Source organism: Eptesicus fuscus, chromosome 2 (genome assembly GCF_027574615.1).
Source record: "Eptesicus fuscus isolate TK198812 chromosome 2, DD_ASM_mEF_20220401, whole genome shotgun sequence".
Lineage (NCBI taxonomy): Eukaryota > Metazoa > Chordata > Mammalia > Chiroptera > Vespertilionidae > Eptesicus > Eptesicus fuscus.
Genome location: NC_072474.1, coordinates 116,692,936 through 116,706,954, shown reverse-complemented (window position 1 = coordinate 116,706,954; position 14,019 = coordinate 116,692,936). Strand labels below are relative to the sequence as shown.

Sequence of the window (14,019 nt, the reverse complement as noted above, 5' to 3'; positions counted from 1 at the left end):
GGCTCTGGGGTGCACGGCGGGGCCCTTCCCTTGGCACCGGGGGTCTGAGAACGGCCCTGGCAGGGAGCCAGCTGCTCCCAGGGCTGGGGACCGGCTGGCGGCTCGTGGGGACTGGCCAGCGGCTCGGGTGGGCGCTCAGCCCGGCCCGGGCACTTCCCACCCATGGGAGGAAGTCAGGGACGAGGACAGGGACGAGGACAGTTTGTGGATGGCGTTTACTCGGCGAGGACCCAGAGGGTGCATTTGGCCAGGCCACGTCCTGCTCTAGCCACCAGCCAGCACAGACGCCAGCCATGACCTTGGGGAGGCCACCCAGGGGCTGGGGAGCCAGTTCCGTCCCCCGCTGTTGCCGGGGCTACGGACGAAACGCAGGGGAAGAAGGCAGGTGCGGTCTGGCCAGGCGGTTGCGTGGAGACGTGGCAGGACGGGGGCGCGGCCGAGGCGGGGCCTCCTGCAGTGGCACCAGGTGTCCCCAGGAGCGGCCAGTGCTCAGGTTCACCTTCAGGGGCACCTGTGGGTGGAAGCCGGGGTGAGTGCAGGTCCCCCACCCGGGGACGGCCACAGTGCAAGGCAGACACACCCTACACACCCTCAGCAACACGGCTACGGGACGCACGATGACGCCCTCACGGGGACAGGCAGGCTCACGCACACGCACACCCCGGGCAGAGCACCTCCACGTTGGCCAAGTCTGCCACCTGAGCTGCCAGGGCCTGTGCCAGGGAGCATGCCTGCAGGGGCGGGGCCAGGCCAGGTGCCCCCCCCAGGCTGGCCCCCTTGGGGCCCTGGGAGGTGCCAGGGGTCCAGGAGAGCCCTCCTGGGGCCTTGGTGCCTGGACCACAGCTCAACAGCCCCTCTGGATAGGGTGGGGAAGGGCCCCCCACAGCCGCAGCCCTGCCACCTGCTGGATTCCTGGGGCTCCTGGCCTCCATGGAAGGGAAGCCCCATGTCTCCACGTGCTGCAGGAGCAAGCGTGGACACCCCGGACCCGGACCCTGGCTGGCCTGGGCAGTGCTCCTTGACCCTTCTAGCACTGCCTGGGGGAGTGGGGGCCGTGCAGGGGCCCTCAGGGCACACAGTGTGGCCACAACCCCAGGAGGAAGAGCGGAGGCTGCTGAGACCTGGTGGCTGGAGACCCCTCAGAGGGACAGGGACAGGGACAGGGACAGGGCCTGCACAGGCTTCAGGGACTCCCACCCCTTCCTTATCCCTCCATTTTCCCCCTGACTTGGGGAGCCCCTCGGAGGGGTGACCAGCAGGAGTGGGGCTGGGACCAGGCTCAGCAGGCCCGGTGCACCTGAGGCAGGTGGGGGCCCCTGGGTGGAGGTCTGACCACACTGCTGCCACGCCGGACCAGTCCCGATGCCCCAAGGACACCCGTGGCTCTCCCAGGCAGAGGGCCACACCGGTCGCCAGGGGAACGCTCCTCAGAGGGCAGGCTGGGAGCAGCCGGGCCGGGCCTTGCTGTCCGGGTGCTCCTGCCCCGGGCACTGTGCCCTCTCCCCGCGGGGGCCCTGGCAGCTCGGGGTGTGGCCCCGGTTCCCGCTGCCCCTCACCTGCAGCTGCAGTTCCAATGCCCTCACGTGCTGCAAGGCCTCCATGGCTCCCTGGACCAGAGCTAGGAGAGAGAGAAGGGGGGCTGGAGCCCCTGCCCCTCGGGCCACACCCACAGGCTCCCCAGCTGGGCCTCCCTCAGCCCTCAGGTGCTGGGCAGGGTCGGGCAGGGGTCAGGCCAGGCCTGCAGCTCCGTCCGAGGCCCTGGGGCCGGAGGAAGGAGGAGGAGCGGGGGCAGGAGCCCGTGGGCCCGATTCCCTGTGGGGGTGCAAGCCCAGGTGAAGCCTGCAGGGCCGCTCTGGGGCTGGTGGTGACCCCATGGGGGGCCTGTCACCGTGGAGCATGCTCGGCCTGGAAGGGAGCAGCCAGCTTGGTTGTGGGGTCCCAGAGCGAGCTGCCTCTCTAACAGTGAGTCCCCATTCCACCCCCAAGTCTGACGTGCCACACAGATCTGGACAGACACGCCCGGGGCAGGCGACGGGCCTGTCCTCTGTCTACCACAGCGAGGCCGGAGCGGGAGCCCCGCCCCTACCGCAGCCGGCGAGGGAGGAACCTGGGTCTCTCCGGGACCCCAGCGGGTGCCTGGCAATGAGCCCTCAGCACCCCAGCCTGCTCCCCCAGCCTGGGAGGCCGATGCCCCATCTTTCCAGGGCCCGTGGCTGAGCACGGCCCACGGGGAGCAGGGCCCACAGGGAGCACGTGTCCATGGGGCTGTGGCCAGGGTGCCGGTGACACGCAGCATGAGGCGGGGGAGGGCCGCCCGGACGTGCCTTCCTCCCGGTCTCCTCGCTCACCTGCGCACTCGGGCACCTGCGCATCTTCCACCTCAAACAGCAGCTCATCATGGATCTGGGCCACCAGCCTGAAACACACCGCCCGGGGGGTCAGCCTGTGAGGGCCCCACACGGTCAGTCAGGACCCCACGTGGTCAGGGCACCGCTGTCCGCCCAGCGAGGGGGCGTCATCGGGGGGTGTTGCAGGGCACAGTGTGGCACGGTGTCGGAGAGGAGGGGCCCAGCGGGGAGTGGGAGGACCCGCGGGCCCTGCTGCCTGGGTCGCCTCGCGGTCACGGGATGGCCTCCCGGGAGGAGGGGGCACAGCGGGCGGGCAGTCCAGGCAGCTGCGGAAGAGCCGCCGAGCCACCGGGGAGCCGGGCCCTGACGGGTTTACGTGGGCACCGCCTGCCGTCAGCCAGGCGGGCAGCGTGGGTCTCGCCTTCTGATCAGCTTCGAGCCCACGGGCACTGTGGCCACGGGCAGGAGCCTGGGGACGGGCCCCGGGCTGAGAGCCGTGGCGTTCACCCTTCCAGGGGACACTGAGTCCTGACAACCTAGGGGTCGCGGGGCGGTCAGTCACCCCACGGCACTCTCACGCCGCGGATCCCCGTGTTTCTAACGAAGCCGGGACGCAGGAAAGCAGGAAGCGGCGTGCGGTGTGGGCCCAGGCTCGGTGTCAGGACTGAGGCTCCGGCGGGGACCCCCCAGGAGCCTCGCCGTGCCTGTCCGGGCTCTGCTGCCTGGCAGCTCCTCCGTGGCCCGAGCCCTCTGTGCGCGTCAGGCTGGGGCTCTGCACCTGCTCCGAGTCCCCCTGCGGCCTGAGCTGCTGCGGCCTCTCCGCCCTTTGCCCTTTGCCCTTTCCCCTGGGAGGGCCCAACCCTGCCCCTGGCCTCCCCCCCCCCCCCGCCCCCGCAGGCCTCAGAGGCACTCCTTACTGCCCCTCCTGGGCCCCAGGCACCGGCTCGGCCCCTCGGGGGTGGAGAGAGTGAGAGCCACAGGTGCCCCGGCTGCGGCACAGGAGGCGCTGGAGGTGAGGGCTGCCCTGGGGCGAGCAGACGAGCATCTTCGGGCGCCCGCCCCCTGCTGTCCTCGCACTCGGCACGGAGGCCGCTATTGGGCCGGGAGTCAGCGGACGCCTGGTCCCTTCTCAGAGCCCAGGGCTGGCCCAGCTGCGAGAACGCGGTCCAGCCTTCCCGCAGGCCTGTCCACCGGCGCCAACGGGACCCCCGAGCCAGGGCTGGGTGGACGCGCCCGCCTCCTGCTCCGGCCCCTGGCAGCGAGGGGACTGTCCTCAGGCTGCAGCCCAGGGCACCCGGGCACACACTTGGCTCCTGCGGCTTCAGCAGACTCAGCGCACACGGAGCCGCAGTCCCTCCTCCGCTCTGGGAAGCGCGTCCAGAAAACAGAATGAAACGCCGCCCATGCCACCCGTCTGCTGGTTTCCTAGAACCACACGACGCGTTGGCTGTGAACGGCATTCCCTCCGCACAGGAAGATGCCCGGCCGCTGTCAGCTTCCTGGGTGAGACTGTCTGTGCACCCCTCAGCTCTGTCACCCCAAGGACCCCAAGTCCTCACACGCCAGATCCTTACCGACCCCACAGAACCGGAAAGGCCAGGCTTCTAACGCACCTCACCATCAGAAGCACCTGCCGGGTGGTGAGCCAGCCCGGCTGCCCTGCCCTCCCACTGACCCCACAGAGGACAGAGGGCCGGGCGCGTGGACAGAGAGCCGGGCGCGTGGACAGTGAGCCGGGCGCGTGGACAGAGAGCCGGGCGCGTGGACAGAGAGCCGGGCGTGCGGATAGAGAGCCGGGCGGGTGGACAGAGAGCCGGGCGGGTGGACAGAGAGCCGGGCGGGTGGACAGAGAGCCGGGCGCGTGGACAGAGAGCCGGGCGCGTGGACAGAGAGCCGGGCGGGTGGACAGAGAGCCGGGCGCGTGGACAGAGAGCCGGGCGCGTGGACAGAGCCGGGCGGGTGGACAGAGAGCCGGGCGCGTGGACAGAGAGCCGGGCGCGTGGACAGAGAGCCGGGCGCGTGGACAGAGAGCCGGGTGCGTGGACAGAGAGCCGGGCGCGTGGACAGAGAGCCGGGCGGGTGGACAGAGAGCCGGGCGGGTGGACAGAGAGCCGGGTGTGCGGATAGAGAGCCGGGTGCGCGGACGAGGAGCCAAGCAGAAACCCGTAGGAAACCTGGGCACGGCAGCGAGGTGCGGCTCAGAGCGGAGGCCTCTTACACGCTGCGCTGGCCGCTGACCCCCAGTCCCTGCAGAAACGAGGGACCAGCCCGACTGCAGGGCGGGGACCAGCAGTGACGGGGTCTCGGCCCCCCCGGCCCGGCCTGGCCGTGGCCTGCGCACACTTGTACAAGGCTGCTGAGCTTGCGGAAGGAACAGGCTCGAAGGCAACGTGAACAGCGGGCGTGTGTGGACACTCAGGTGCTTCTGAGCGATGGGGGGTTCAGATAAGGAGCGGCCGTGCCGGAGACGTGACTAACCCGCTGTGCCCACCCGCCCCGCCCTCCTCAGCGGCGGCCACGCTGACCAGCCGCGAAGGGCCCTTCGGCAGGGACAGGCCACTCTGGCAAGTGACCCCGGGGACTGCAGAGGAGGGAGCCAGGCCTGGCCCGACATGCTCCCTTCCTGGGGACTTCAGATGAGGTCCGGGCACAGGGCCAGGAGCTGGGAGCTGGGAGGGTGGTTCTGGGCCAGCCGAGGCGGGGCGAGGGCTCCTGCAACCAGCCACGGGGACACTCGGGAGGGTCACAGTGGGGGCCGGCGGTGGAGGCAGACCAGACAGAGCTGTGGCCGGGCAGCCCCGGTGGAACTCTCCTGGGAGGTGTGGGACGCTGGCCCTGGGGCAGGGACAGCAGCAGGAGCTGGGCACCAGCTCCCTCACCGAAGGGGCGGCGGCCAGGGGGTGGGAGCGCACAGTCAGGAGCCTGTGTCCTGAGAGCTATGGGTCCACCCACCCCGGGGCAGCTGCTGTGCCTGAAGGAGTTCAGAGGCTCTGAGAAGGGGCGCCAGGGCCTGGGAGACACATTTCTGCACCAGGTGAACCTCAGGACCTCCTGGGCCCCAGGGTGAAGGGCCTGTGGTCACCGGCTGCTGTGACAGGCCCCGGGGTGCTGGGCCCAGCCCAGGTGTGGGGGGAAGGGCCCTCCCAGGGGTGCTGAGAGGAGACTCGAGGGAGGCCCTTGGCTTGGGGGGTGACTCAGACGCAGGCGTGGATGGGAGCTGGTTGTGTGCTTGCCAGCCAGCCTGAGAGCAGTGCCCCCGCCCCCGCCCTGGGCACTGCAGGGGCACGCGCTAGCCGGGTGGGGCGGGCGCCGCTCGCTCACTGACCTGGCCGTCAGGGTGGGGGACGCGGCCACTGCAGCGAAGATGTGGATCATGGCCATCTTGCAGAGGTCTGCGGCCGAGCCTGCGGGCACAGAGGCTCTGCTGCACCAACAACGGGAGGCCCCGGCCCCGGCCCCGGCGGGCTGCCCAGCACTGGGCCCACCACCTCTTGGCTCCTGCGTGTCAGGAGCCCCATGGGTGCCAGTCAAGCTGAGACCAGTGAGACGCGGCCGTGCCCCCATCTGGTTGCTGGGCGAGGGGAGAGCCACGTCCACGGGACCTCAGGTGGTGGGAGAAATTCACGTCCCTGCAGCCGAGTGACCGAGTACCCGGTTCCATGCTGGCTGTTGGCCGAGGACACTGGCCCCGGAGGCCGCCCTGGCTCACGGTGGGGGCACCCAGCGCAGTTTGCTCCTTTAGGCCAGCAGGAGGGCACCGCGCCTGTCTGTCTCCAGCTCTGACCCCACGTCCTTCTGTCTAGGCCCACCTGAGTGGTCAGGCCCACGGGGCAACCCCCCTTCCCATGAACTCAACTGGTGAGGGACCTCCTCATGTCTGCAAACCCCCTTCCCTGTAGCACGACCGGGTCACAGGTGTGACATCTCAGCATGCGCACAGGTCCTGCCGCACGTGGGCACAGACTCTAGAATCCCGTCTGTCACACCAGCTAACGGACCTCGCAGGGACTGCGCGGCGTGGCTCAACCCGTTCCCATGCCTGTCACTCGTGTGGCTTCAAGTTGGTGACCTCAGCTCTGCAGGGCAGAGAGCAAGCGGGTGTGGGTGGGGACGAGTCACGTGGTCAGGTGAGCATTCACTCAGCCAACACCACATCCGGCCTGGCCAGGTCCTGCCAGCACAGGGCACAGGCCTCTCAGTGCCAGGCGCACAGTGGGTGTCTAGTGAACACCCCTGCCCACACCTAGTGAACACACCTAGTGCACATCCCCTGCACACATGTAGTGCACACACCTAGTGTACACACCTAGTGAACACCCCCCCACACACACACCTAGTGCACACACCCACACATATCTAGTGCACACACCCACACACACCTAGTGCACACACCCACACACACCTAGTGCACACCCCCACACACACCTAGTGCACACACCTAGTGCACACACCCACACACACCTAGTGCACACACCTAGTGTACACCCATGCACACACCCGTGCACACACCTAGTGCACAGAGAAACGGGGTCATGACCACTCCTGCATACATGAGGACCTGCCTGGGAATCGGGGCCACCTCAGGATGGGGAGGCGTCAGCATCCTCGGCTCCTGCCGGGGGTCGGGCCAGGAGACAGGATGGGGAAGACCCTACAGACGGCAGCTGCTGCCCCCTCTCTGGGGCTCTCTGTAGGGTGCGATGGGGACTTGACCTCACCTCCGCTGGTCCCTCCTCCAGCTGCAGAACAGCCCCTGGGGGGATGGGGAGCAGGCGGGGGGGGGGCGGGGGGGAAGGGCTGGAATCCACCCTCCAGGCTTCTCCTCTGGGCCTGGGGCCTCCGCCCTCCATCTGTGAGTCCGGGTCCTAGGTGGGGATGGCCTGATTCCCAGGCTCCCCGAGGCCATGTCGGGACAGCTCATGGCCCGTGGTGTGCAGCCCCTGATCACGTCTCTCCCTCACCTCCTGCCGAGACAGGAGCTATTCACACGCTGTGGCTGAAGGTGACTAAGGAGTTTGCATAACCGGAGGCCAACAATGTGGTGTCACCCGGCCTGCCTCCTCCTCCGGGGTGGGGGCTGTGGCTGTGAGTGGGTGCTGAGGCTGTGGGTGCTGGGCTGTGTGGGCTGGGGCTGGGGGTGGGGGCTGTGGGTGGGTGCTGGGCTGTGGGGGCTGTGGGTATGGGTGGGTGCTGGGGCTGTGGGTGCTGGGCTGTGGGTGGGTACTGGGTCTGTGGGTGGGTGCTGTGCTGTGGGTGGATGCTGGGTCTGTGGGTGGGTGCTGGGCTATGGGTAGGTGCTGGGCTGTGGGTGGGTGCTGGGTCTGTGGGTGGGTGCTGGGCTGTGGGTAGGTGCTGGGCTGTGGGTGGGTGTTGGGTCTGTGGGTGGGTGCTGGGCTGTGGGTGCTGGGGCTGTCGGTGGGTGCTGGGCTGTGGGTGCTGGGGCTGTGGGTTGGTGCTGGGGCTGTGGGTGGGTGCTGGGCTGTGGGTGGGTGCTGGGCTGTGGGTGCTGGGCTGTAGGTGCTGGGGCTGTGGGTGGGTGCTGGGCTGTGGGTGGGGGCTGGGCTGTGGGTGCTGGGCTGTAGGTGCTGGGGCTGTGGGTGGATGCTGGGCTGTGGGTGGATGCTGGGCTGTGGGTGATGGACTGTGGGAGCTGGGGCTGTGGGTGCTGGGCTGTGGGTGGGTGCTGGGGTGTGGGTTGGGGCTGGGGCTATGGGTGCTGGGGCTGTGGGTGGGTGCTGGGCTATGGGTGCTGGGCTGTGGGTGCTGGGCTGTAGGTGCTGGGCTGTGGGTGCTGGGCTGTGGGTGGGGGCTTGGCTGTGGGTGGGTGCTGGGCTGTGGGTGCTGGGCTGTGGGAGCTGGGCTGTGGGAGCTGGGGCTGTGGGTGCTGGGCTGTGGGTGGGTGCTGGGCTGTGGGTGGGTGCTGGGCTGTGGGTGCTGGGCTGTGGGTGCTGGGCCTTCGGGTGGGGGCTGTGGGTGGGTGATCTGGTGGGTATCACTGGCCCGACAGCTGCTAAAAACCCGGGCAGCACTTGGACCCAGCAGGTAAGCTGGGGGCTCCGGGTACCTTGCACCACGAAGTTCACCGCCTGCCGCTCTGCCTGTGCCCGGAGCTGCTGGTTCTGCGCATGGATCCTTGGCAGCGGCCTCCTCCTGCCCATGATGGATGCCACATAGCCTGGTCACAGGGAGGAAGGGAGGGAGGTGAGGGGCAGAAGCAGATAGGCCGGGTGGTGCCCTGGTGGGCACGGCTCCTCAGATTCGGGCCAGGGGCCCAGCGGGACCCTCCAGGGACCCTGAGCCAGAGCGGCTCTGGGCGGTGGCCCCAAGGCCGCCCGGTCTGTCGCGAGGCCAGCAGGTTGTGGTGGGGACAAGCACAGGAGGGTGGCTGTCGCTCACCGCTTGTCCAGTGACGCGTTGCACACCCTCCTCAGCTGATCCCAAGACCGGTGCAGTGGCTCCAGTGTCCTGGCCGGTCTGTGTCGGGCCAGGCCCATCGCCTCTGGAGGTCCAGGAGCGGGCGTCCCTCCACCAGCACAGCCCACGGGGCAGGCACTGGACAAGTGTGGGTGGAAGAATTCAACGATCCTTTTATTTCCGTACAGTGTCTGCCGGAAGTGTGATTTCTGGGCCAAAGGGCACATGTACTTCCCACTGGACCTGCTGCGCCCTACGCCCATTGAAGAAAGTTATGTCCCAGGAAGGGCGGGCTCCGGCCAGGCCAGCACCTGCAGCTGTGAGAGGCGACAGCGACACGCCCCCCTGCAGAGCTGCAGCGGCTCTAAGTGAATTCAGGGCCAGCCCCAGGCAGCCGGCACGCGCGTTCACATCGCATTTCTGTCTGCGGGGTCCTGGCTCCATAACTCTCCCACACCGGCTTCCGTCCCCATTTCAGAATTAACGTGCCCTGTTCTTCTCCAGCGGGGCTCCTGGGCCCAGGGATGGTCAGGGCTTGTGGCCTCCGTGAGGACCAGTGGCTGCAGGCCCCACCCCAGGCCCAGGGAGCCCACGGCCAGCCCTGCTGGACGCACACGGAGGCTCCCGCACGGGCCAGTCTGGACAGGCAGTCAGGCCGGGAGGAGCCTGTGCTGGGCTGCCGTGGCACGAGGGCTGGGCACAGGCAGAGAGACCTGCCCCAGCAGCCCCTGGGGCGCGGGGACGGAGAGCCCGGGTGCCGAGGGAACCCGCGGGGCCGCAGGAAGGCTGGGCCGAGGCCGCCTCACTCAGGTGCACGTTGAGCTGCTTCCCCGCAGCCCCTCCGCCTCCTCTGTTGTCCAGGCCACGATTTCTGCCCCTACACTTCCTCCCTCTTTCTCTAGTTCCCTCGCTGCTCTCTCCCAAATGTCTTGTGTTGGATACAAACCATTTGTGATCGCACTTCCTTTGTTAAAAATACTCATTCTACGTATTTCTTCACCTCTGTGTGCGCGCCTCAGTGCTCCCGTGAGACCCTTCCAGTGCCGTTCGCTTCTGAAACGTGTCATTTGTTGGGGCTCCTTGCTGACCCCACTTCGTTTAGGTGCAGTAACTTCCAAAGAAGCGGGCGGACGGGTGCCACGCCGGCAGGCAGGCATGAGACTACTTTTTATCCCAGTGGCCACTGAACGTGCTCCATTGGACATTCTTTGAAATGTGCGACCAGATTACGGTGACATCTTACGGACGTGCACGCATTTTTCATAAGACAACGCTCCCTCTCCATCTTTAGTGCAGGGGTCCCTCCTCTGTCTCCCCATGACCGTGTCTAACGGAAGCTGGTTCATTTTGTGCCTCAGGCAGAGCCTGGCCCTGGACCCTTGTCGGGCGGAGCCTTTTGGTCCCATTGACAGAGCAGGGCTGGGCACGCCCCAGTCGCCATCCGCTCAGGCTCCTCCCACCAGCCCCCACCATGCTGTCTGCCCAGCCTCCCACCCGGGAGCAGGCCGAGGGACCACCAGCTGCTGCAGGTCAGGTGGGAGGGGGAGGGGCCGGCCCCCGGCTCTGGCTGCGGCTGGCTCACCTGTCTGGTGGCACTGGGCAATGGTTGCTTGGGCAAAGTCCTTGATTTTCCGATACTTCTGCAAGAAACTCTCCAAAAACCGGGAGGCTTCTGGAACAGGAACTCCAAGGCAGGCAGCGAGCCGCTCCTTCCCTGTACGAGCAGGAACACCAGGGTCAGAGGCAGCGACTCGCACGAGGGACCGAGCACAGCCGCGAGGCAGTGCCTGTCGCGCGCACAAGTGAGCCAACGGGAGGGCTCTCGGGAGACGCGTGAGTTGAGGTCCAGTTGGCACCACTGGTCTCTTCTGATTGGTCGGGATGGTGCTGGCTCTGGCTTTCCAGCTGAGTGCGAGGGCTGGTCCCACGACTGGGGCCTGATGAACATGCATTTATTCAGCAGTCCTGGTTGATGAGGCAGGTGCAGGAGAGGAGGAGGGGGAGGAGGAGGAGGGGGAGGGGAGGGGGAGGAGGAGAAGGAGGAGGAGGAGGAGGGAGCTCCATGGCCAAGCTAGGAGGACATGGGCCCAGGAGACCCCAGACCCGCCGCGCTGGCAGACCCCAGAGTCCCCTGCGCTGCCGCGGGGGCAGGACCCTAGAACAGCCGCGCAAGGTGGGACCCCAGACCCACCGCACTGGCGAGACCCATCAAGGCACCTCCTGGTGACCGGTTGTTTGGTCGTTACAGCGTTATGGCCACGGGTTGTTTAGATAGATAGATGATAGATGATAGATAGATAGATAGATAGATAGATATAGATAGATAGATGATAGATAGATAGATAGATATAGATAGATAGATAGATGATAGATAGATAGATAGATAGATAGATGATAGATAGATGATAGATAGATAGATAGATATAGATAGATAGATAGATAGATATAGATAGATAGATGATAGAGATAGATAGATAGATAGATAGATAGATAGATAGATAGATAGATAGATGATAGATAGATAGATAGATAGATGATAGATAGATGATAGATAGATAGATAGATAGATAGATAGATAGATGATAGATAGATAGAGATAGATAATCCATCTATAACTGTTTCTTTGACGTTCCAACCACTGCGCCTCGGTTACGGCTCCGTAATGGAAAACTGCACTGGCTTTCTGACAGGAATCGGATGGTGGCTAGACGCTTCAGGCGGGTCTGGCCAGGTGGGCCTGGAGTCTGCCTCAGCCAAGACCGTCCTCATGTTACTCTTCGGTTAAGCCCAGTCAGTGAGTGTTTTGTGTCTGATATTGCAGTTTTCAGTTTTAGAATTTCCACTTGGTCCTTTTGATTTCCTGAGATTCCCTGATTTTCATTCATTATGAGCATATTCTCCTTTACGTCCTTGAGCACAGTTATAATAGTGGCTTTAAAATCCTCGTCTGCTAAGTCCAACATCTCGGTCATCTCAGGATCTGATTCCATGATTGCCTTTTCTCTTGAATATGGATCAAGTTATATTGCTTTTTCATGTTTAGTAATTTTGGATTGTATCCTGGATATTGTGAATGATATGTTGTAGACACTCTGAATTCTATGTTTCTCAGGAGTACTCATTTTTTTTAAAGGGGGGCAGTTAATTTGGCTGAAGTTAAACTTTAAACTGTGTCCCCTCTGCATTGGGCAGCAGCTAAAACCTCAGCTCATTCCTCCCAGCCTTGGCTGGGTTGTTTGGTCTGAATGTTTAGGGTCAGCTAGAGGTTTGGGCAGAGTTCACACTCAGAACGTGTTCTTCTTTGGCTTCTTCTGAGGTTTCCCCTTCACGTTCCAGACTCCCTAGTGGCTCCAACCTGCCTTCTGGCTCTTCAAGCTGGTCAGACTGTGGGTTTCTACCAGAGTCTTAGCCACCCATAGCGCCGTCTTGCTGGCATCTCTTCCTCCCTCGCTGCCTCCAAGGACGAGCCCCCATGGTGCAGACTCTGCCAAGGCTGGGAGGCCCACGTGGCGAGCGCTGAGGCTGCCCCTCAGAGCTGAGAGCCGGCCAGAAAGGGAGGCTGCCACGTGCCCTCCCTGTCCAGCCTCTGCGGAGACCAGGGCCCGGGACACCCAGCCACGCTGTGCCCGGACTCCTCCCCCACAGACACGGTGAGACAAGTGGGCAGTCACGCTGCTCAAGGACGGCCGAGAAGGGGACGGCGGGGCGGGGATCTGAGAAGTGAGGGAGCTCTGTGGACACTGTGGGGCGAGGGGTTCCAGCAGAGCGGCAGAGCCCTAGGGGAGCCGGTCTCTGTGAGGCGGGTACCCGCCCCGTCACAGCAGGTCACCCGAGGCCCAGGCGAAGCTCTTCGGAAGCACACGGCGGCCCTCACGTAGGACCGGCATCCTCACACTGGGCGCTTGTTCGGTTTGCTGCCTTTCCTTGGTGAGCGAAGGTTCCCACGGCCGGAGGGGCGCTCTCCCCGGGTCTGCGGAGCCTGCTGTGCAAACAGAACTGCCCCGGGAGGAGGCCCGCAGAGGCCTGGCCAGCAGCCACATGGGTCGCCCCTTAAGAGGGACTGGCTGGCCACAGCCTCTCCTGAGGGGACATCAGGCCCCACTGATTCCATGACTGAGAGGGAGAAAGGAATTTAAGAAGCCCAGACAGCCATGGTAAGAGTCCAAGGGAGAGGCAGGGAGGGGGAGGGAGGGGAGCTGGGCCCTGGGCCCTGGGGCTGGGGAGGAGGGGGAGGGGGGGAGGGGAGGAGGGGGAAGGAGGCTCCTTGAGCAATCAAGGCACAGACATGGCCCCTGCACAGCTGTGGGCCCTGAGACCCCCTCCCGCTGGGTGACTGGGTGCCCTCACTCTGGGCCTGGTGTCTCCTCTGAAAGGCTGGGCAGCACCAAGGGAGCTGCGCTGGGAGCGTCTGTGCGAACCAGAGGGACTCGCCCACTCTGCCCCAAGCTGAAGAGGGTTCCTCGAGGGCAGGGCCACGTGTGGATGCAGCCACGCCTACCTGCTCCGTACACCACGGCGTACACCACCCTCTTGGTCTGCTCCCTGTCTGTGTGCGTCACGCGCTCTGCGGGGATGTCCTTCCTGCGGGGGAAGAGGGCCCGCCGTCAGGCACTGGCGCCCCGTCTGCCGTGGGGCCACGAGAGCCCCCCCCCTCGTGGTCTTTCTCTGGAGGCCTTCACCGCGCAGCCGCCCTCATGCAGGTGGGGACGCCCTCTGCAGCGTCCGTCTCAGCCCGGGCCCTCACACGGAGCTTCCCGAGGCGGAGGCGCACCCACCGAACCAACAGGCGCTCGCAGGGAGCGGGCAGGGCTGCCCCGGCCCCCGCAGGCCCCAGCAGCCGCTGCCTGTCCCCCGACGGAGGGCTAAAGCCTCAGACAGTGTGAGGGCCAGCTCAGCATCCCGCGGCTGGAGGGCCCGTCCCCAGCTCTGTGGGCGGGACACGGGGACTTGAGCTGCCTCTGCACCCCCAGGTGGGAACGCCAGGCAGTTCCTCTTACACGAGGAGCTCAGAGCTGCCGCCCTCAGCCCAGGGGACCGGGGCCTGCTGTGCTCTCATCTCGCGGGGACTCTGCACGCCTCTCCCCGTGGCCAGGGGTCGCAGCGAGTGGGTGCGGAGCCAGGCAGCCGCGCAGGCCCCAGGCCACTAGAACCTACCAAGGCGCTGCCCTGCCAGGAAGTGGCTGGCGCCTCGGGACCCAGGACGGCCCGAGTGGGCGCAGGGCCGGGAGCTGGGCCTCAGCCTCGGCTTCGCTGCTGC

General features: G+C 65.7%; 1 protein-coding gene across 1 annotated transcript in view; it reads right to left on the bottom strand.

Moving 5' to 3' along the window:
- Nucleotides 1-219: 219 nt before the first annotated feature.
- The window catches only part of POLN (DNA polymerase nu), a 96,832-nt gene continuing 83,032 nt past the window's right edge, over nt 220-14,019 (bottom strand). Inside the window, exons 19-25 of the mRNA XM_008150970.3 lie at nt 13,261-13,343; nt 10,345-10,476; nt 8,413-8,523; nt 5,674-5,752; nt 2,349-2,416; nt 1,557-1,618; nt 220-511 (exon numbers count right to left, since the gene is read on the bottom strand). Coding sequence (XP_008149192.3) covers nt 356-511; nt 1,557-1,618; nt 2,349-2,416; nt 5,674-5,752; nt 8,413-8,523; nt 10,345-10,476; nt 13,261-13,343 — 691 coding nt within the window. The 3' untranslated portion in view covers nt 220-355. The remainder of the gene's footprint in view (nt 512-1,556; nt 1,619-2,348; nt 2,417-5,673; nt 5,753-8,412; nt 8,524-10,344; nt 10,477-13,260; nt 13,344-14,019) is intronic.